Source organism: Sciurus vulgaris, assembly GCF_902686455.1.
Source record: "Sciurus vulgaris genome assembly, chromosome: 13".
Lineage (NCBI taxonomy): Eukaryota > Metazoa > Chordata > Mammalia > Rodentia > Sciuridae > Sciurus > Sciurus vulgaris.
In genome coordinates, this window is record NC_136474.1 from 100,345,702 (window position 1) to 100,369,021 (window position 23,320).

The window sequence follows — 23,320 nt, forward strand, 5'->3', positions numbered from 1 at the left end:
AGCTTTGTGGCAGTGTGTCTTCTGTCTCTGAGAGTCCCATCACAGGGATCATCTTGTGGAGTCCTGGGTTCCTCCTTTCTGCTGTGTCCAGGCCCCGGGGCTTCTCCTGAACAGGGTCTGACCTGTTCATCTTGTCGCTGTGGATCACGCCTTTTCATTGAGCAGGTGCAGTTTGGGCTTTCATTTCTCTCATTGCCTTTGTGTTTCCTTCCTTCCTTTTTTTTTCCCCCCCAGTCCTGGGGATTGAATGTAGGACCTTAGCACACAGGGAATTGTTCTGCCACTAGCTGCACTCCAACTTTGCACTCCTGTCTTCTGTCATCCCTTGTGCTCCTGGTTTGGGTTAGACTTCGCTGCTGCTTTGTGTGACTGACATTTTTTGGATTTTGTGGTTTCCTTTAGATATAGTTTGAGCTTTGTTCTAGGACATATTTAAGGCACTTGGGATTTTTTAAGCCTTTCGAAGCTTGCTCTTAACTTATTAGAGTCCAGCACAGCCCAGGCTCTTTGCCACTGCAGAGGCAGTGCCTCTGTGAGGCTCTGCTTGTGCTGTGGAACCTGGGGTTGCTTCCTGGTGGCTCCAGCATCCCAGTACTGCACTGCTCTCTCCTTCCTGCTGCTCTCAGCTCCTCGTTTCTTCCCACTGTGCATGAGGACCTCTGGTTCAGAATCTCCAGGAGACCCCTTGCAGGCTTGTCATACAGTCAGTATTGCAGGGGGTCCCTATGTAGTAGTGCTTTTGAAAAGGTGATTTTGGGGGGATTTGCTGGGGATTGAACCCAGGGCCTCATGCATGCCATGCAAGCAGTCATGGTTAAATATGAGGTGTCCCTCAAAAGCTCATGTGAGAAAATGGCAAGAACTTTTAGAGGCAGATAATTAGCTCATGAGAGATCTGACCTAACCAGTGGATTAATCCACTGATGTGGATTAATTGGGGTAACTATTTAGGTAGGGTGTGGCTGGAGGAAGTAGGTCGCTGGGGGGCGTGCCTATGGGGTTTATATTTTGTCTCTGGTGGGCGGAGCACTCTTTCTTCTTCCTGGTAGCCATGTTCTGAGCTGCTTTCCTTCCTTGCACTGTTCCACTATGATGCTCTATTTCACCTCGACCCAAGCTATGCAGTTGGCCAACCATAGACTGAACTTTTGAAACCGTGAGCCAAAATAAGCTTTTCTTCCTCTAAATTGTTCCTGGAAGTTCTTTAGGGCACAGTGACACAAAACTAACTAAAACAAATGGGTACTGAGAAGTGGGGTCTTGCTGTGACTAACTTGACCTTGTGGTTCAGAAGCCTTTGGAGCTGGTTTGGTGGTGGTGGTGGGTATTTTGAAAAGATGCAAGCTAGTAAAGCTTTAGAATTGTAGGCATAGCTTAGTGGGTGATTCTGGTGGGAGCTTAGACCAGAATGCTGATAGAATTGTGGACAGCAAATACGGGCCCATGAGGTTTCAGAGGAGGACTCTATTGGGAATTGGACTAGAGGCCATTTGTGTTATGTTCTGGATAAGAAGTTGTCTGCATTTTATCCATGTACTGAGACTTTGTGAGGCCAAATTTAAAATGTGATTAGTAGTCTGGTGGAGGAAATTTCAAGGCAGCACATCATTCGGGAGGTGGCATGGATACTGCTAGAGGCTTTTTGCCAAATGTACTGTGATAATCAGGAGCAGAAAGCAAAGTGGAAAAGATTTGAAAAATTTGCAGTTTGACCAGAAAACTGGGGCTAGGGAAGGTGTGGTTGTTAAAGACATTACTGCCACTAAACAAATGCTAAATATTTTACTCAAAGACAATAGGAAAGATTGCTTGAGGGCATCTCAGGAATTGGCAAGACCACACCCATTTCAGGCTCAAAGGTGTAAAAGTAAAAATTCCTTTGGGAAGAGACCAGGGGCATCCTGCTTGCACAGCCGGTCCTAAGAAGTTTTTTGACTGTGCTCAGCCACCTACGCATGCAGAAGCAGTAGCTGTGGACCCAGGAGGCTTGGCTACTTCCTGAGATGATAGTAAACCTTGGTGTTGAGCACGGGGCTTCAGCCGAGAATTCAAAGGAAGGCCTAGGAGGCCAGGCACAGTGCCTCAGGGTTGGAGTCCCTGTGGGCTGCCCCTGAGAGGAGTGATGCATAAAGTGAGAAGGAAGCTGAAGCTGCAGGGGAGACTCCCAAGATTAAGACGTGCCAGTACCAGGGCACATCTGCTGAGGAAAGCTGCAGGAACAAGCCAGGAGAGGCTATGTGGGCCACATCTAGCAAGGCTTTAAGGGCGGAGCTACACAAGCCCTTGGGAGAGAACGGCACAGTGCCCTGGGCACCAGATCCTGGACTTGTAGCTACGGGACTTGTTTGCCCAGCTGGATTTCAGTCTTACTTTGGTCCCATCTCTTTTTTTTATGCCCCTCTTTCTCCTTTGTGGAATGGAAATGTTTACTCTGTGCCATTCTATATTGGATGTGTGCGACTTGCTTTTGATCTTTAGGGGAGAACATCCATGAGTTTGCCTTGAATTTCAGATGAGAATTTGGTCTTGGATTTTTGGGTAATGCTGGAACTGTTGAGACTGGTTACTTTTGGAAATAGACTGAATGTATTTTGCATTCTGAGGTGGACATAAACTTTTGGGGCCAGGGGCAGAATGTTACTGTTTAGATATGAGGTATCTCTCCAAAACTCATGTGAGACAAAGCAAGAATTCTCAGATGTAAACTGATTATATTATGGGAGGTATGGTCTGATCCGTGGATTAACTAGGGGGTAACTGTAGGCAGATGGGGTGTGGCTGGAGGAAGTAGGTCACTGGGGGTGTGTCTTTGGGTTTTGCTTTTTGTCCCTGGTGGGCAGAGTACTCTCTGCTTCCTGGAGGCCATGTCCTAAGCTGCTGTCCTTCACCGCACCTTCTTTCATGATGTTCTATTTTACCTTGCACCAGAGCTGTGAGTTGGTCAACCATGGACTGAACCTCAGAAACCATGAGCCAAAATAGACTTTTTTCTCCTCTGATTTGTTCCTGTCAGGTCTTTTGGTCATAGCAATATAAAGCTAACAAAAACAAGTCTTCTACCACTGGGACACAATCCCCACCCCAAAATAGTGAAGTTCTGCTTTGTGTAAGGCCATAATAAATTCATAATGGCTCTGGGCACTTCTGAATCCCTGGCTTCACTGTTTCTGGTGCTGCAGCAGGTTTTCATTTAACTGTGAGAATGCCTTCTATTTCTGGTTTAGTCCTTGGTGATGACTTGTCTTTTTGTTATTATTCTTTTTTTCGGGTTGGGGTTGGGTACCAGGAATTGAACCCAGGGGCACTAAACCACAGAGCCACATCCCCAACCTTGTTTTGTATTTTATTTAGAGACAGGGTCAGAGTTGCTTAACTCCTCACTTATGTTGAGGCTGACTTTGAACTCGCAATCCTCCTACCTTAGCCTCCTGAGTTGTTGGGATTACAGTTGTGCGCCACCATGCCTGGCTGTTATTTCTGAGTTGACTTGATATGTGTACCTCAGTGCAGTTGGAGCAGTTGTATTAATTATCATTCTCTGGTTCAACTCCTTTTTTTTTTTTTTTTTTTTAATTAAATTAAATTTTGATTTATTGTACATAAATGGGGTACAACTTTTCATTTCTCTGGTTGTACACCAATATAGAGTCACACTGTGTAATCATACCCGTACATAGGGTAATGATGTTTGTCTCATTCCATTATCTTTCCTCCCCCCAGCCGTCCCTTCCCCACCCCTCAATTCCCTCTACACAATCCATTCCTCCATGCTTCCCTTATCCCCCTTACCCCTATTATGTATCATCATCATCTACTTATCAGAGAAAACATTGAGCCTTTGGTTTTGGGGATTGGCTTATTTCACTTAGCATGATATTCTCCAGCTCCATCTATTCACCTGCAAATGCCATAATTTTATTCTTTTTGGCTGAATAATATTCCATTGTGTATATATAACACAGTTTCTTTATCCATTCATCTGTTGGAGGACACTAGGTTGGTTCCACAATCTAGCTAATGTGAAGTGAGCTACTGTAAACATTGATGTGGCTGTATTAATGTAATATGCTGATTTTAAGTCTTAACTCCTTTTTTCAATATTAAAAGCAACCTTTGATTGCAAGAAGAGCACTATAGACAGATTACTGTACAGAAGTAATCATTTCCCTAGAAAGAGAAACTTGGACTACCACATGGCCTCAGAGTCTTTGGCCCTGGCTCCCTATTGTGTGCCTCTTGGTGCAGTGTGCACGTGATGCCTGTGTGTGTGTGTGTGCATAGCGCTCCTTTCCCAGGTCTTGCAAGTCATACCTTCACTGCCTTTCTCATGTACCTCTGTCTTGTGTCGCTGGGTGGCAGTTGATGCCCCGTACCTGTTCAGGTTGTGCACTTTCCCAAACCCTGCTCACGTGTACTCTGTGGGTCTCAGGCCCCAGGCACCCTCCCAGGTGCATTAGCGTCTTGGAGATGGAAGTTGTGTAGAGAAGCTGTTGGCTTGTGTGGGACTGGAGTGTGCTCACCCATGTGGGTGAGCTTTGTACTTTTGGAGTCACATGGTTGCTGCAGTCCCAGGCTTTCACATTTTCCTGTTGACCAGGAGGTGGCACACCCACATTTTGAGGCTTGGCGGGCGCTGTGGAGTGAGGCTATTTCCTCCTTGTCTGTGCGCCCTGGGCACAATGGCCCTGTCCTGAGCTGAGTGCTGGTCTCTGAGTGGAAAGCCTCTTGGAGAGGTAGCAAGGGCTCCTCTCTTCTGAGGTGTTACTTTTCACAGTAGGTGGTTCATAACTTTTCGGGTTCATGGAGTTTCTTTTTTTCAGGTTTTTTGAGCCTTACATGGATTTCCCATGATTGAGTGTATTCTGGTTTCCATAGCCATAGGTCTTTTTCTAGGATCCTAGGACCCTAGATCCTGGACTTGCATCCAGGATCCTGCTAGCAGGCACTCCACAACTCAACTGCACCCACTCCCACCGGGTGTTGCTGCTGACCGCTGGAATGTGCCCAGGGTTGCACCTGGCAGCCTGTCCTCTGAGTACCTGCCTCGGGTGCTTGGGTCCTGAGCTTGCTCTCCCTGGACCCACTCCTTGGCAATTTGCATTTTTATGTGAACGAACTGCTGCTGCAGAGGTGAAAAGGGTGTGCAGGGAGTCTTGTGCAGCAGTTTTCACATGCTCTGGGATGTGCCCAGGGCAACGCCGGAAAATTTTCTTCTTTTCAACTCCGTGGAAAAAGAAGTGCCATGAGCCATGTGGACTGTAGACTGTTAACTTGAGAGCGCAGTGAGATGCTTCCCACGTGCTGCCTCCCTTGATAACTGGTCTTCCCTCTGGGAAGTACCTGTGCTCCTGCCCCTCCCCGCCTTCCTGCGGTAGTCGTCCAGGCTGTGGGTTCCCGCTCCCTGCTTCCTGTCCTGCACCCTGAAGGCGTCTGAGTGGGTCTTGCCAGCAGTGAGCCTCTGGGGTTGGATTCTCTGAGGCCTGCCTGACTTGAGGCTGAGGCTGGTGTTGGTGTGTGGAGCTGGGTGGAACTGGAGCCTCCCACGGAAGGCGAGTGTTCTCCACTGAGCTGCCCCCGGCCCTGCTCATGTGCCCTGTCAGTCGCAGGTGTGTGTGCCCTCCTTGCCACCTTTTTCAGTCGTCCTGGTTCACATGCCATTCCTGCCTCTTCCCCTCTCCAACTCTGTGTCCACCCTGCTCCTCAGAGGCCCTGGCGGTGCTTCTCAGGCTCTAGCGCGTTCCCCCAGCCAGCAGTGCACTTCCCTCCCTCACACCCTTGTCTGCACTTCTCAAAGGAGCAAGTAACTTTTTGAATGAAAAATAACTTGTTCCACCTGAGAAAAAAACTGCAGGTTGTAGTTCTTGGTTGAAATGTCCATCCTGAGAGGTAAGCTGAAAGCACACTTGCTTTCCTTCTCTAAGACAAGGACTGGTCATTACTGGGAGTGTTCATTTTATAGATGACCACAAGAGGGCTGGGGTTGTGGCCCAGTGGTGGAGCACTTGCCTTGCACGGGTGAGGCAATGGGTGCGATCCTTAGTGCCACATAAAAAAAAAATTAACAAAGTTATTTTAAAAAAGTGCAAATCATAAAAAAAAAAAAAAAAAAAGATTAAGGATGTAAAACCTCTCAGAGGCAATGAGACAACCAGGCAGTCCTTAGTCTTACAGGGTTAACAGACATACCAGAAAATTGGCCAGGACTCCAGGCTGTGCAGTGAAGATCTATACCTGGAGACTGAGGCTGGGAAGTCAGTACAGCCTTGAAAGACTGTGTGGTCAGCGGAGGTACCAGGAAGTCCGAACAAAGAGACAAGGTCACTGAAGTCATATTGCAGTGTCCCAGGTGGGGAGGGGCAAAGACCTCCACTAAGGGAACCTTTCTCTTTGTCTTTTTTCTTTTTGGTATCAGGGATTGAACCCCAGCTTTACCACTGAGCCACATTCAAGGTCTCACTAAGTTGCTGAGGCTGGCCTTGAACTTGGGATATTCCTGCCTCAGCCTCCTGAGATCACAGGCATGACTGTGGCGTCTGGCCTAGATACCTTTACTTCCTCAGGATAGTAAAATCACATCTGAAGGGGACACTTAAGATGGTGAGTAGGCTTGATGAGGAGGTGTGCAGGTCCCACTAGACCTCACCTCCTCCTGTCTTGGTGTTAGGAGGCTGGTCTTTGCCTGCCCCTCTGAGGCCCTCAGAACTGTGCATCTTTGTCCTCTGAGCTGGCCTGGCCTCTCTGTCCCCATGGACTACCTCCCTCACACTCATTCTTGAGAGTGGAGAGTCTTGTTCCTGTCTTGGTTGGGCTTTGTGTCTGATTCTTCTCTTGGAGGGTGGAGCTGATGGAGATGGTGGTGGTTAAGGATCAAAGCTCTTCTCCTTTCAAGTATTGCTGTTTCTTTGTTACTGCTTTATATGAGCTGCATATGCTTTAGAATCCTTTCCTGAGGTGGGTTCTTGTTTACACAAATGTAGTATTTTAGTCAGTTTTTCCATCTCTGTGACCTTAAGACCTGATAAGAACAGTTTTTTTTTTTTTCCCCACATAAGGGAGTTTATTAAGCAAACAGTGTCTCCCTGCAGGGTAAGAGAGAAAATGAGAGGAAAAGAAAGGGAACGAGAAAGGGCACGTGCCAGAGAGTGTGGAAAAGTGAGGAGGATAGAGAAAGTGAGTAGGAGAGAGAGAAGCATGAGAAAAGATGGCAGGGTAGCTACCGTGAAGCAGTTGAATTCCGCCGGGCTAACGGGACCAATAAAGGAGAAGGATACTTGCAAGCTGACTGATGAACCAATAGCTAGCTAGGATGTTCACAGACTGACAGTAGTTGGGAGGCGGGGAAATGGCTGCAACGGAAAGGGCGGGGGGAGCAGCTTTGTACATTACATTCCCCCGTTTCTGTTTTTATAAGAAAATCTTTTGTTCTCCAGTTCTTTCCGAAGCCTTCTCTCCCCTTCCTGCCTAAGTGACAGGGGCTGGTTTTGCAGGTGAGATGTAAAAAGTCCATTCTCCTTCCAGACTTCCAGAGGCAGATGGTTTTCATGGACTTCATTTCCTCGATTTGACTGATCCCCTATTTCTACATTAACTGCCTGTCCCCAATTCTGGCTTCATTCACCCCTCTAATTTTAGGAACTCCTTTGCTGTAGGAAAAGGGGGTTGATGACCGATCTGGCTTCTTTGAGCTGGAAGTGGGCAGCGTGGGCCAAGCAGTTTGGAGTTCCCTTTTTAGAATCAGGTTAATCAAGGGGTCCATGGTAGAAGTCTGGTTGGGGAAGAGCAGGTTGTACAGGCATCTGGGGATGGGTGCTTCTATGAGAGAAGAACAAAAAGACATGAGTACTGAAATGAGATTGATACAATATAAATGTTGCAGAATCTGGAACATGCCAATGAATGTCATAAAGATGACAGAAGTTAATAATTCCTCACCAGGGGAAGAAGTTGTTCCCATAACAAGGCCTAGCAAAGGCTGGAGAGGATAAGGCCTTTATTTGGGAACTTTAATATTGTCCAGGTTATCAGGAATGTAAACACAACATTCAGTAGAGATCTCTATACTTCTGTTACTAGCAAACATAGATTAAGCCTACCTGTGTCTGTAGGTCTTACACTGACTAAAACTTCTGACTCTGGCAGTCTCTCTTGATAGTTACCAGGCACATTTGCCTAAGAATCTCTCTTGTAGCTTTTAGTCTTTATTCTAGTGGGCTAACACAGGTGTACATCTTAAGTTACATTAAGTTAAGTATTATTTCTTTTAAGTGCCCAAGAATGGCTATATTTTGGTTTTAACTGTTTTGCTGGGTGTTTAAGATCAAGCTGGTCAAAGTGACCTGTACCTGACAAGAACAGTTTTGAGGAGGAAAAGTTTATTTGGTGCTCAGGGTTTCAGAGGTCCCAGTCCACAGATAGCTAAGGCTACTTCTCCGTGCCTGAGGTGAGGCAGAACATCATGGCAGAAGAACATAGCAGTCAAAGCAAAGAGAGCTCTCCGCTCACCAGGGACAAAATCAAACCCAAAGTCTTGCTCCCAGTCTTGCCTCCCACCACATCCTCTGCCTGCAGTCACCCCCCAGCTGATCCCTGTCAGTGGATGAGCGCACTGGTAAGGGTAAGGCTCTCCTAACCCATCCTTTCACCTTTCGACTTCCTTGCACTGCCTCACCTCATGCCCAGACTGTAACACGAGGTATAGATGCTTATTTGTCCGGAGGCCTCATCGGTTTCTTCTGTGATTGGGCTTGATCACTCCTGTACCTCAGTGCTGCCCTTGCCGGTGGCTTCACTTGTGTGTTTCTTTGCCCAGATGGATTTTAGGCGCCAGGTAACCTCATCAGGTCCTAATGAGTATTTCTTTATCTTTTGACTTTACATAATGATCATTTTTTCTACATTTTTTTGAAGGACCTTAAAGGCTTTGATCCAGGAGAGAAGTTCTTCTATAACACATCATGGGGAGATGTTTCTCTCTGGGAACCTTCTGGAAAGAAAGTGGTATGTATTTTTTATTTGGTTTTCAGTAGAGGGTGAGTGCGGGTTAGTCTGAAGCACGCCACAGGTGTTGGGATGCCTGGTGGGTGAGTGGGAGGGGGCATAGGGATTAGGAGGAGACACAGTTCAGTGTGGCCATGTAGGACTGCCGAGGCGACCGGACCTTTGACTTAGTAACTGTCCTAAGTTCAGCAAACCATGTCATTACATGTGGAGCCTCGCAATGCTAGGGCTTCTCAGCCATTGAGGGCTGCATGTGAACCGTGGCCCGAGCCGCTGCAGCAGAGTCGCAGTGTGGCTTTTGCCAGTGGTGTAGCTGTCGTTAAGGCCTTAGCCCTGCACACCGGCCATGCTGGTGTGACAGCCTGTATGCAGCAGGTCATAGGAGAGAGTAGCACAGAACTGTGTGCTGTGAGTGGCCCTCGATAGTGGTAGTCACCATTGTGTGTTGCTTCATGACAGGGACCAGTTCTGAGAGTGTGTCCTCAGGTGACTGCATTGTGTACTTACTAAGCCTGTGGGGGCAGCCCGCTGCACACCCAGGCCGCAGACCTCCTGCAGGTCACTCAGCCCTGCGGGCAGCTGTACAGGCTCAGTCGGTCTCTGCACTTTTGAACACACCTACATGTGGGAAAGGAAGACCAAACAGCAGGTAAAGATCAGAAGGGGGAACCCTGTGTGTGGATGGTACTCGCTGTGCACGGAGCTGTAGGACTGGGAGCTGTGATGGCCCAGGGCTTTGTGGACACTGGACCCACGTGTGATAAACAGCCCTAGCTTACCATAATGTTTCCATGCATAGACTTACGCGTGTAGGTGTGTAGATGTGCAGAGACAGCTGGTGTGCCTGCCCGGTGTTGAGTGACCTGTGTGAGGTTGGCCGCCCCCTGCCGGCTTGGGTAAGTAAACCCACAGACGATCTCACATCCTGGTTCTAGAAACTAAAATGAAAACACACCACTGGATCAGGGAACATGTCTAGTAGCTGGAAATCTCAGACTACCATACTGAAATGTGCAGCATGTGGCTGAATCTCCTTGCTGAGGGGCTCTGTGGGAATTGGCACTGTTGTTGTCCCATCCATCATTGTCAAATTGAGCCTGTCCCGGTTCACTTGCTGGTCCCTCACCAGTCCCTGTCATTGCTGGCTTTGGGGGCTTTGAGGTAAAATTCCTGTAAGTTATTCATTGTTTTGTAAAAATTTCTTCAGGGATGTTTCTTTTGTCCCACCCTCAAGTCCCATTTTTCAGTGTCTTGACCAGCTTCCTGGACAGGACATTCAGTTCTCTACTCAGACACAAGATTCCCCTGAAATCACCATGAGTTAATTATCTCCTATTTAGCACAGTTCATGGCTTTGAGAGACACCTTTTTTAAAAGATCTTGACATCTTGAATCCTAGGCCTCACTGATTCTTCTCACCTGAATTCTTAAAATACCCCACAGTGTAACAAGCAGTGTGTGTGATTCCAAGCTTTCATCAGGAAACATCCACGAACTCCTGCTGCAGAGCAGGTGACGAGCTCCGCAGCACCTGCTCTGGAGACGTAAGAGTCGGGGGTTCTGTTGCCCCGGGAATGTGTTTCTTGGAGAGAACAGGGCCTTGGTGTTAACAGACACCACTGAGGAAGGAGTGACATGGAGCCCCAGTGTCGCGTGGCGCCTGCTGGTCTATCATTGCATTTGCAGGTGGCCCCTGTCAGTCAGGCTCAGGGGACGGGGTTTAGGGACAGAGACCAGACAGTGTCAGAGCAGGAGAGTATTTAGTATGCCACACCGTGTGGCTTGTGGTGCAGCGAGTTCCTGGAGGGCTCAGAACAGAGCCCTGTGATGCAGCTTAGGGCAGTGGTCTCTAGGAGCTCCTGTGGGTGTGGTGCAGAGTGGCTCTGCAACCTGGAGTCTGGCTTGTGTGTGTCTGCCCCTCTCGCGGGGAGGCTTCTGTGCACACGTGGTTTTGTTTCCCAGGTGAGTGCTTGGGTGTGTGGCTGTGCCATTCCTCCCCACCCGCGGCGGGCATTGCTGTGGTCTTCAGATGGTGTGTGGCATGGGTGCCTCCCTTGCTCGGGTCTGCATCTTGCCCACAACTGAAGACCTGGAGCTTGTTGCCTTGTGTCTCTTGGTATCGGATGCCCTCTTTGGAAAGAGTTCATATCCATGGTTGTTAGAGCATCAGGTCGCTTGTCATCTTAGGAACTTTGACCTTGAGACATGGCTTTTGTTTTTGGGTGACTCCCAAGTTCGCATCCGCCTGTAGTGCCACTTGCAGTTCTGAGCAGCATCTTCCAAGGAGCAGAAGCTTGTTGTCTCCATGAAACCCAACCATCCGCCCTTTCCTTTCGCAGGTCTTGCCTGTGGCGTTGCGTTTTAGAAACTTCCTCCCGGTTGTTTTCAACTTCAGCAAAGGCTGGTGTGTGCTTATATCCGCTTCCACTGATTCTCTGTTGAGCGTTGTTTTTCATTGAAGTGCAGATTTTCAATACTGCATTTCATTGAGTAGAAGGTGGACCATTTTCAATGAACTACTAATGAAACTAGAATAATACTTAAAACAGTGTTGTACCTTGTACCAGCCCCAGTGGCTCGGGCCTGTCACCCCAGTGAATGGGAGGCTAAGGCAAGAGGATTACAGGTTTGTGTCTAGCCTGGACACTGGTGCGACCCTGTCTCTAAATTTTAAAAAGGGCTGTGTGCACAAGGCAGTTGCTTGCTCCTTACAGTTCTCAGACTGTCAGGCACCTGCTTGACGTGAGGCATCACCATCTGTTGGCTGTTAACCGTTTCTAGCAGTGGGAAGTAAAAAGACAATAACAGTGGGTCTGATGGATTGGAAGTCAGGTCAATTGTAGGTGAATTCCAAGTTCTAGAATTGGGAGTAAAATGACATAACCAAGAGAAATGAAGAGCTAGGGAAGAAAAGACTTTCTCTTACAGAAAATTTTTATTGCAGTTCAATTCAAAATACAGGGCTGGAACTTGTGGTTTCAGGGCATGGCTTGGGTGGGTCAGTAAGCTCTGAGTTTTGGGCCAGATTTTGGGTTTGTATGGTTGACAGGCTAAGTATATTTGTTATTTGTTAGGCCTGTTTTTTTAAGAATAATATTTGGAATGTGTGAAAATCCTGTGAAATTGGAGTTGGTTCCATAAGTAGAGTTGCACTGGGACACGGCAGCTGTGCCCATCCCTCACTGGGGCAGGGCAGTGTCACTGTTCCACTGTGGACAAGCCCCCCACCCTGGCCCGGAGTGAGCACTGCTGCTCAGGGTGGGTGGCGTTGGCGTGCACCACAGTGGGGAGCCCAGCTCTTTCTTCATTTGCCTAAGACTTGTCTTTTCTTTTGACAGAGATACCGAACAAAGCCATACTGTTGTAGCCTGTGCAGATACTCAACAAAGGTGCTTGCTTCGCTCAAAAACCATTTACATCGTCACCACGAAGATGAGGCTGACCAGGAGCTGGTGATCCCATGCCCCAACTGCACCTTTGCCTCTCAGCCCAAGGTGGTGGGCAAGCACTTCAGGATGTTCCACGCACCTGTTCGCAAGGTCCAGAACTACACAGTGAACATCTTAGGTGAGACTAAGTCATCTAGAAGCGACGTGATCAGTTTCACGTGTTTAAAGTGTAGCTTTTCGAACACCTTGTACTACAGCATGAAGAAGCACGTGCTAGTGGCTCATTTTCACTACTTGATCAACTCTTACTTTGGCCTGAGAACTGAGGAGGCGGGGGACCAACAGAAAGCAGGCGATGCTGCTTCTGAGGACAGGACCTCCCCGCCTGACCGGTACTACTGTAAAAAGTGCAGTGCCAATGCCAGCAGCCAGGACGCTCTGATGTACCACATCCTGACATCCGACTTGCACAGGGACTTGGAGAACAAGCTGAGGTCTGTGATTTCAGAGCACATCAAGAGGACGGGGCTCTTAAAGCAGATGCACATTGCCCCAAAGCCAGCTGCCCGGGTGGCCATACCACCCAGCAGCAGCGCCCCTGGCATCTCAGCACCACCACCTTGCTTTCGTCTTACCTTGCCACAGAGTGGCCAGAGCCCGGCTGTGGTGCAGCCAGTGACAGTGGCCCCGGGTTCTGCTGGGAGCCTGACCCACTCCCCGCCTGCGGTCGCTCAGTCCCATGTGACCCTCGTTTCCAACCCTCTGCCTGTGTGCCAGAGCGGCCTCTCCCTGCAGCCCTCTGCCCCCCAGCCTGTCCTTCTGTCTCACGGGGTGCCACTCAGCCAGCCCGTGAACCCCCCTGTGTTGCCCATCACCCAGCCTGTGGGGCCCATGAATAAGCCTGTTGGGAAGAGCGTCCTCCCCGTGAGTCAGGCTGTCCGCCCTGGGGTCCTGCCCCTCACCCAGCCTGTGGGACCCATAAGCCGACCTGTTGGGCCTGGTGTCTTGCCTGCCAGTCCCTCTGTCACCCCCGGGGTTCTGCAGGCTGTCTCTCCAGGGGTGATTTCTGTGGGTAGAGCAGCGCCATCGGGCGTCCTTCCTGCAGGCCAGATGACCCCTGCGGGGGTCATCCCTGGGCAGACAGCGACTTCTGGGGTCCTCCCCACTGGCCAGGTGGCCCAGTCAGGAGCTCTCCCTGTTGGCCAGACAGCCCCATCTCGGGTTCTTCCCCCTGGTCCGACAGTGCCCTTGAGAGTTCTCCCTGCAGGCCAGGTGGTCCCATCTGGCCTGCTCTCTCCCAACCAGACCGTCCCTGCAGGGGTGGTCCCTGTGAACCAGGGTGTGAGTTCTGGTGTGCTGCAGCTCAACCAGCCAGTCACACCGGGAGTCCTTCCTGTGGGCCCACCTGGGAGGCCTGGAGTGCTGCAGCTCAGTCCGTCAGTCAGCACGGGTGTCCTGCCCGTGAGCCCCCCGGTAAGGGCTGGGGCCTCGCAGAGCACCACCTTCCTCACGTCAGGCTCCATTCTCAGGCAGCTCATCCCCACTGGGAAGCAGGTGAATGGGATCCCCACCTACACCCTGGCTCCGGTGTCTGTCACTCTGCCTGTGCCCCCTGGCACCAGCATGGCCACTGTTGCCCCCCCGCAGGTTCCCGTCCAGCTCTTTCCCTCGGGCACAGGTACGCACGGGGCCAGTTCCCTGCCCAGTCTGCCCTCCCCACCGGTGCTGGTGAGCACTGCCCAGAGCGTGTTCGTTCAGGCCGCCCCGTCCGCAGCGGATGCCAACCAGGTGCTCAGACAGGCCAAGCAGTGGAAAACCTGCCGGGTGTGCAACGAGCTCTTCCCGTCCAACGTCTACCAGGTGCACATGGAGGTGGCTCACAAGCACGGCGAGTCCAAGCTCTGCCGGGTGTGCAATGAGCTCTTCCCATCCAACGTCTACCAGGTGCATGTGGAGGTGGCTCACAAGCATGGTGAGTCCAAGGCGAGCGAGAAGCTGGAGCCCGAGAAGCTGGCTGCGTGCGCACCCTTCCTGAAGTGGGTGCGGGAGAGGGCCGTGCGGTGCCTGTCCTGTAAGTGTGCAGTCTCGGAGGAGGAGCTCATGCGCCACCTGCTCATGCATGGCCTGGGCTGCCTGTTCTGCCCCTGCACCTTCCATGACATCCGGGGCCTCCTGGAGCACAGCAGGACTAAGCACCTGGGCAAGAAGAAGCTGCCCCTGGACTACAGCAACAGGGGCTTCCAGCTGGACCTGGACGCCAGTGGCAACCTTCTATTTCCCCATCTCGACTTCAGCACCATACTGCCGCGGGAGAAGCTGGGGGAGCGGGAGGTCTACCTGGCCATCCTTGCTGGGATACACTCCAAGTCCCTGGTGCCCGTGTACGTTAAGGTGAGGCCTCAGCCCGAGGCTCTGCCCAGGGCCCCCAGCAGACAGAAGCTGACCTGTCCCTTCTGCTTTGGCACCTTCCTGACAGCTGAGGCCTATGAGCTGCACCTCAAGGACAGGCACCACGTGATGCCGACTGTCCACACGATGCTCAGGTCTCCAGCCTTCAAGTGTATCCACTGCTGTGGGGTCTACACTGGAAACATGACCCTGGCGGCCATCGCTGTGCACTTGCTGCGCTGCAGGAGTGCTCCCAAGGACAGCAGCTCGGGCCTGCAGATCCAGCCGGGTTTTATTGAGAGCAGCGAGCTGCTGTTGGTCAATGGGGAAGTGATTCCTGATTCTACTTTTCCTGTAAAGAGGAAGTTGCCAGATGGCCATGTGGGAACAGATGACCAGCCGGAGCGGGAGGAGCCACTCCTTGTCCTAAACACTGAGGTAGCGCCAGGTCCAGAGAAAGGGACAAGTGTCGTGCCTCTGAAGAGACAGAGGAATGAAGGCAGGACAGAGGGACCCACGGCTGGCGATGACATGCTCCAGGTCTTGGTATTAGACCCTAAGAAATATGAAGGCCGTTCCTACGAGGACAAAAAGCAGTTTCTTAGAGATTATTTCCATAAGAGGCCCTATCCTAGCAGAAAAGAAGTAGAATTGCTGTCCTCGCTCTTATGGGTGTGGAAAATCGATGTGGCTGCGTTTTTTGGGAAAAGGAGATATATTTGCATGAAAGCAATAAAAAACCACAAGCCCTCTGTGCTTCTAGGCTTCGATATGTCTGAACTTAAAAATGTTAAGCACAGGTTGAACTTTGAATATGAACCACAGCATTCATAGGAGAGTGAGCCTCAGCCCCAGGCCGTGTGGTTCCTGGACATAGACTGCCCTGCTGAGTCCGAGTCCCGCCTGCTGCTCTTCAGGTGCTCGGAGAGACTTCTGCTGAGGAAGAGGAGGGTTCTTAGATTGGTTGTTTCCTGCAGTTGGGGTCTAACAGTTACTCTGTTTTCTTCTGTCATGTAAATTAAATCTTTTGGTATTCATGCACGTCTTGTTTTCCTAGTAGCTCAGTATTGGATGAACTGAAACCTGCAAGTACTTGGTTTTTAATTTTAGGAAATGTCAGCTTGTTGGAGAGTACTTGATCCATGGGAGATTCCTACAGACCTACAAAGTGGCGGACACAGGGTTGTGTCAGAGGAGTGCACCCTGTGATGTGTGCAGCTCCCTGTGGACACCCTGCATTAACTTCTGCCGGTTCTTCGGAAGCTGCTTGCTTATGAGATTATAATTCTGATTTAACACTTTTTCATATTTGTCTTGACGACTTTTTTTTTTTTTAGGTCATAACTCATAGAAAACCAAATGTTTTCATTTATTAAAAATACCCCGAGTCTAAGGTCTGGCGTGCAGCTTATCATGGAGCTTTGCTTATTAAAGTCACCGTAGGAGCAGAAGCACTTTCCAGCTCAGACTTTGGCAGGCCGTGCCTCACTCAGGTCAGCGGCTGCTTAGTGCCTTTAGAGTAACACCCCCCAGCGTGCTGCTCCAGCCTGAGCTGCTCCCAGGCAGGGCAGTGGCCTGGCGAAGGACCCAGAGCTGTCCCTGCGGTGGGGTAGTGAGGGTTGGGATGCGTGGCAAGGGGATCCTGGGCTCTCTCTGCTCTGGCCCGATGGTACAGGTGAGTGGTCAGGGTGGCTGCTGAAGTCTTCACCTGTGGTGTCTCAGGGTGTGAAGTAGCACGAGCTCCCAGCACCAGGGCCGCCCCACGGGGCTGAGCGGTGCTGTGGGGCACGCAGCAGAGGCCAGGACAGTCCTGGGAGGCCAGCAGTGGATTGCTTGCATGCAGTTGCTGTGATGTGTGCTTTTGAGGCGGTTGTGAAACTGGTCTGTGGCACTCGGTGTACTCTTGTAAATTCAGAGAGCTTGTTGGACTTTATAGTTGGTTTTTTTTTTTTTTTTTTTTTTTAACCTATTGTTTCAGAGTGTCTATTTTGAATTAAAATTTGTTACACCACTGCAACTAGAACTGGTTGATTCTTTTAACATTAAAAGATGCTGTGAGCCAGGTATGGTGGAGCTCAGGAGTTGAAGGCCAGCTGGGCAACATAGTGAGACCCCATCTCCTGAAGAAATGAACAAAAAATTACCGACTCATAGGAATAGTCTAAACAGGGACATAGATACACATTTATTGTTAAGGATCATTACTTATGTGAAAATAAGCATGACTCAAGGCCGATCACCAGTCACCACGTTGGTGCATTTGTAAATTTGTTTTTGTTACTGTGAGAAAGTATCTGAAATTGGGTGGTTTCATAAAGAGGAGAGGGTTATGTTGGCTCATGGTTCTGGAGGCCCAAGGTGGGGGAACTCACCTGGTGCCCTCTTGCTAGTAGGGGCCTGAGGGGGTGCAGGGCATCATGAGGCAGAGACTGATCCTTCTGCTCTCAGAGCCACCAGGGTCCAGGCTGAGGGCCTCATCCCATCTGAACCCTCCCAGAGGCCATCTGTGGGCCACGTGGAGGATGCAGTTCCTCTGCCTAGTGCCTCACAGAGGGATTAGGTCTCAGCCTGTGTGTTCGTGGGTGGCGCCCAGACCATAGTGTGGCTGGGGTTCCCTGTTTGTGGCACCCCCCCACAGTGCCAGGGAGGACACAGCTGGGAGGTGGGTGCCATGAGCTTTGCTCTTGCTGCCCCTGTGCTGGGTGGTGGAGTCTGGGTTGGCCCTTCTGCCTGCGTGTGTGCTGGGGCTCCTCAGCTGCCATACCTGCCAGAGAGCAGCAGCACACCATGCCCCGTGGGGCTGCCCAGTGGCCCCTGGTGAGGCAGAAAGCCTCGGGAGTGTGACCACCATCAGGACATTCTGATTTCTCACGCATTTTTAGCTGTGGTACAGCTTTCGATGTTGAATCTTAATGCTGTGTGAATTGCTAGTTACTAAGCAGATTTATAGGGGTATAGATAAGTAAAGCTGAGCTTTGGAAAGCACACGTGAGAGTTCTTGCTGATGTAATAATTTATTACTGAAAAATGACAATAATTTTTAAGGTCTGCCTAGAAATACCAGCTACTCAGTATTTGCAGGGAGATGGGCTGAAATATGGGCAGCCAGTCAGGCCCACTTGGCACTGCCATCAAGGTGCCTGCCCTGACCTGTGGCTGAGGGTGGGTGCTCAAGGGGTGGGCAGGGGTGGGCTTGTGTGCCTCCTCGAGTCCATGCAGTCTCGCAGGTGAGGACACGCTCGGGTGAGCTGGCCAGCTGCACCCGTTTGCTCAGGAGTTGGGTCTCCAGATGTGCAGGGCTTAAAACTGGAATGTGCAGGCAAACAGGCAAGCTCGTCGCCCATGTGTTTCTGCTGCCCTGGTGACATGGTCCTCAGCGGTGCCGTGCTTCTGCTGTAGCTCCTGAGCTTTTGGGGTGTGCAGGCTGCTGGACGTGGTGGCATGCACCCATGGACCCAGGTGCTTGGGACTGAGGCGGGAGGATCAGGAATTCAAGGCCAGTCCAGGAAATGGGCCGGTCTCAGGATAGGAGAGGGCTGGGGATGGGGCTTGCGGTGGAGCATTTGCTCAGCATGTGAGAGGCCCTGGGCTCCATCCCCAGCACTGAAAAACAAGACACACAGGCATCCTGACTTGCTCTGCCCTTTCTGGTGTTGACACTGCTGGTTCCCGGAACCCTTGCCTCATGCCTGGTGCCCTTCTGGACCCTGGGAATGAGTGCACGTGAAGCCCGCGTGCAGGGTACTGGCTGGAGAGCGGCGAAGCTGCACACAGCTGGGGTCAGGACTCCTACGCCCTCACCTGGGCAGTGCTACTGGAAATGGCTGGGCTCAGAACTGAGCCATGTCCTCGTGCTGGTCAGTGGACTGCTTTCCCCCAGCAGCCCTTTCCTTCAGCTCTGTGGTCCAGTTACACGGGCTCCGGGGCCACACCTACTGACCTGGGCTTCTGCAGCTTTGGTTGTTTCCAGGTCCCACATGCCAGTCTCGGACCTCTTCCAGTTCTCAGTGATTTCTCCTTATTATTAATCCGTCTTTAACTACAAGCTTTAAGTCATTTTGGCAGCACAGGTGGTAAAGGATTGAGACCAAAAGGGAAGCTCCTTTGAAATGTCGCAAATGTGCCCTGAGAACGCTTACTCAACAGCGTGTCCCCAGGTGAACATGCAGATCCTAAACCTAGGAGTTTGCAGTTTGTGACCTGTGTACCTCCTGGGAGAAGGGCCCGAGACACTCAGAAGTGTGAAAGACAAGTCAATATCATCAGGCTTTTGTAACAGTTGGGATGAGGGTTGAGCTAGGCACTGTCACCCTCAAAGCTCTAGGATCATCCTTCCCAGGACTGCTGTACTCTTAGGGGCTGCTCTGTGGGTGCTGGGGCTGGTGTTTCTCAGCCCTTAAAAGAAGGTACTCCCAACCACTTGTCCTCTTCTCTTTGTTCTCCTCCTCCTCTGTCAAAGGGCAGGAACTTCCTCTAGGCCGGGGTCTGGTGGCAGCAGTTTCACAGTGTCAGCTTGGCGTTGACTTGCGTGGTCATCACAGGTGGAAGCCACGCTCTGCTAAAACCTGAGGACACACAATCTGAGGTTTGTTGCTATGGCGATTTTCCTGGGCACAGTTTGCGATGAGTGATCAGATGATGGGGTCAGGGAGCTCCTCATTTTATGGTTCTCGAGGGGCTGTACCATTTGGAGTTCTGGTGTGTTCCATAAGCTCGAGGGCCTGGTTTATATGCCCATGTATCCGTGTGCTTCTGATTAATTCTGTAAGTTCACAGGTGGTCATTCTTAGTAGCATGATTAATTTATCAGTTTGTGTCTATGGTTGTGCCAGGCAGATGGTAGCTGTTTACTTTTACAAACAATGTGTGTAGTCATTTCACCTCAAAGGTTACACTCAAAATGGAGTAACTCCTGGCACAATACTGCTTTATAAGATAGTAACACAGGTTTAGGCACAGTCTGAGAGCTGCTGTTCTGCACACCATGGAGTCACTCAGGGCAGGCACAGCCTGAGAGCTGCTGTTCTTCACCATGGAGTCACTAGGGCAGGCGCAGCCTGAGAGCTGCTGTTCTACACACCATGGAGTCACTAGGCAGGCACAGCCTGAGAGCTGCTGTTCTGCACACCATGGAGTCACTAGGGCAGGCGCAGCCTAAGAGCTGCTGTTCTACACACCATGGAGTCACTCAGGGCAGGCACAGCCTGAGAGCCACTGTTCTACACCATGGAGTCACTCAGGGCAGGGTACAGCCTGAGAGCTGCTGTTCTACACACCATGGAGTCACTCAGGGCAGGCTCAGCCTGAGAGCTGCTGTTCTGCACACCATGGAGTCACTAGGGCAGGCACAGCCTGAGAGCCGCTGTTCTGCACACCATGGAGTCACTAGGGCAGGCTCAGCCTGAGAGCCGCTGTTCTGCACACCATGGAGTCACTTGGGCAGGCGCAGCCTGAGAGCTGCTGTTCTGCACACCATGGAGTCAGTTGGGCAGGCACAGCCTGAGAGCTGCTGTTCTGCACACCATGGAGTCACTAGGGCAGACGCAGCCTGAGAACTGCTGTTCTACAAACCATGGAGTCGGTAGGGCAGACAAAACCTGCTCTCCACAATTCCTGTCCTGCGAGGGAGGCAAGTCAGATTTACCCATTACAGATGAACCAAGCATGGCCCAGAGGGCTGAGTGGCTTTTCTTGAGTTGTAGTAGAGTCCTGTGTGCAGTCGCATCTTAGCTGAGACCACTTGCCAGCATGGGAGAGTCTTTAGAAACTGCTGAGCTGCATGTTATTAAGCAACTTCTGTGAGGAGAAACTAGAGAGCAGCCTGGTGCTGGGCTGAGGAGCCCTGCTGAGCAGGAGTAGGCGGGCCGGCTGCTCCACATTGGCATGCATCAGCTGGGGATGGATCCGGGTATAGTTCTGCTGGTGTTTGGCTTTCACATTCCCCAGCAGCAACGTTCTGCCCACTGGCAGGGTGCAAGCAAGTTCCTGGAGAGAACTGAGGTGGGAGAGGAGAGCAGAATGTCCTGGTGCGTGTGGTCCTCAGCCAGTGACTGCCAGCTGGAGCCTCGGCTGTGTGGTGGGAAGCCCTGCGAGGCTGGCACAGGAAGGGCTCTGCATCACTCCACCCAGGAGGTACTGGGTGCCCCGTGCCACAGGCCCTGCCTGCTGCCGTGGCTGCATGATCTTGGGTGCAGTCAGACCCCAGCCCCAGCTTCACCAGACCCTTGTGGCAGCCCTCTCCCAAGGCATTGAGGCAGTGGTAGCATTGGCTTTAGGCCCTGCAGGGGAGGGCTGCTTCCATTCTCTCCACCACAGCAGGTGGCCTTTGCTGAGACACTCAGGTCAGAGACGATGGGCCTGCCACCCCCACCAGCACAGTGTGGGCCCAGAGCAGAGTCCTGGCACACAGCTTCAGCCACTCGAGTCTTTCCTGCAGAGCACCTTGTGTGATCTGGGACTTTATTCTGAGCGTTTTCCTTTGGACGCTGAGTTTTGGATCCAGTTAGAAAATACCACAGTCAAGTTCTTTGTTTTATCCTCAGTGCTGGGGACTGACCCCGGCTTGTGCATGCTGGCAAACCTCTGCCACTGAACTGTGTCACCAACCCTTCTTATTTTACTTTGAGGCAGGCTTCAGCTTGTGACCCTCCTGCCTCAGCCTCTGAGATGATGGGATTGCAAGCACGTGCCACCGGGCCCACCACAGTCATGGTCTCCCTGGTCACCCCATCTACTTGCCACCCTTTCCTTGCTGCTCCTGCCTCCATCACTGGCTGATTCTCCACCTCCCCACTGGGTCATGTCGACACTGGGGGACCATGGTCTTGCCCTCGAGAGCTCCCAGCCCTGAAGCTGTGACCCTGTGCCCTGTCCATGCTGCAGAATGTGGAGAAGGCAGGCTGACTGGGGAGAGAGCTGGATCCTGGGTGAGGGCTGGGTGCTGGCGGTGTGCCCGTTTCAGGCTGGCAGCAGCACCAGGCAGCTCTGGGCTGCTGCTTCTGGGCAGTGCCCCCCCCCCCCCCCCCCAATTCAGGAGTGCCAGGTAGTAGCAAAGAGTTAGACTTCAGGGTTAAGTTCACAAATGGGATCAGACCAATAAGCTGGAAGGTTCTGGAGACATTTTGCTGAACAAACGTGATGTAAATCACCTTGGCAGTAAGTGGCCAAGAGCCTTCCTCCTGCTCAGTCCTGTGCTGAGGCAGAGCATAGCTGGGGTACAGCTGGCAGAAGGCCCAGCAGGCTGAGGAAGGCCCATGAATGAGGTGTGGTGCCCAGGAAGTGATGCAGGGGCGCATGTGGGGTGGTGGCCTGGGGATGGGGAGCAGCGTGTGGCATGCAAGGCACTGATGGACTAATGCATCAGGGGTGACAGAAGCAGGCTTCTTGCTGTGTTGGTGGACTTTGCTTCATTATGACCCAAACACCTGCCCAGACAACTTGGCTCACAGTTCCAGAGGTTCAGGCCATGGTGGTGACCCATGGCTTTGGGCCCACGGCGAAGGACCTCAGGGCGGAAGGGCATGGCAGAGGAGCGCCGCTCCATTCGCGCCATCCCGGAAGGTGGCGGATGAAGCCTCCCAGGCACCCCACCTGCCTACAGTCACCACCAGTCAGACCACTGAAACCGGGATGGACTGGTTGGGCTACAGCTCTCAGCGCAGCCATTTCACCTCTGGACGTTCCTGCACTAACAGGAGCCTCCGGGACACTCATCAAAACCGTAACACTTGCAGACGAGGAGAGGGAGACTAGGAGGGGAGTCCTGCAGAATAGATGGGAATGAGGTGTTGGAACTCACGCGGGAGAGATGGAGTGGCAGGGTGGGCACACGCGCCTGTGTGAGGACGATCAGGCGTCAGCACTCGGCTTGGAGCAGCTGAAGGACTCAGAAGTTCCTTTCACTTGCAGCTGTGGCTTGTCCAGTAAAAGGTTGCAGACAGTGTCCTCCAGGGGAGATGCTGGTGGGCTCTGGAGGAGGCCGGGTGCGCAGTCTCCGGGGAGTCACGTGGATGCTGTGGCTGAGCAAAGCAGGGGCGGCTGCTGAGCCTGAGTCCCGCAAGCACACAGGAGGCTCCCAAGCTCCGGAGGAAAGTGGGGGTCACCTTCAGTCTCGCTGTCGAGCAGACTGTCGAGGTGAAGGGTGTGATGCTGGTCAGTGAGTGTGTTCCTGAGGGCAGCCCAGGAGGTGGCCAAGGATGAGCAACTCAGGCCTAGGGCCGACTTCCTGCGTGTGTGTGTGTGTGTGTGTGTGTGTGTGTGTGTGAGAGAGTGAGATTCTCCAAGGCTGCCCCTGGGAAGGCCTGTGGCCGACTTCCTGCGTGCGTGTGTGTGTGTGTGTGTGTGTGTGTGTGAGAGATTCTCCAGGGCTGCCCCTGGGAAGGCCTGGGGCCGACTTCCTGCGCGCGCGTGTGTGTGTGTGTGTGTGTGTGTGTGTGTGAGAGAGAGATTCTCCAGGGCTGCCCCTGGGAAGGCCTGGGGCCGACTTCCTGTGTGCGTGCGTGTGTGTGTGTGTGTGTGTGTGTGTGAGAGATTCTCCAGGGCTGCCC

At 51.8% G+C, this 23,320-nt stretch overlaps 1 protein-coding gene across 4 annotated transcripts in view; it reads left to right on the top strand.

Annotated features, from left to right (window-relative positions):
- ADNP2 (ADNP homeobox 2) overlaps positions 1-15,811 on the top strand; it is a 36,573-nt gene extending 20,762 nt beyond the window's left edge. For all 4 annotated transcript variants that reach the window (XM_079109149.1, XM_079109150.1, XM_079109151.1 and 1 more), the window contains 2 exons: positions 8,908-8,997; positions 12,336-15,811. In XM_079109149.1, the coding sequence (XP_078965275.1) occupies positions 8,908-8,997; positions 12,336-15,608 (3,363 nt within the window). In that variant the 3' untranslated portion in view covers positions 15,609-15,811. The remainder of the gene's footprint in view (positions 1-8,907; positions 8,998-12,335) is intronic.
- Positions 15,812-23,320: the final 7,509 nt, after the last annotated feature.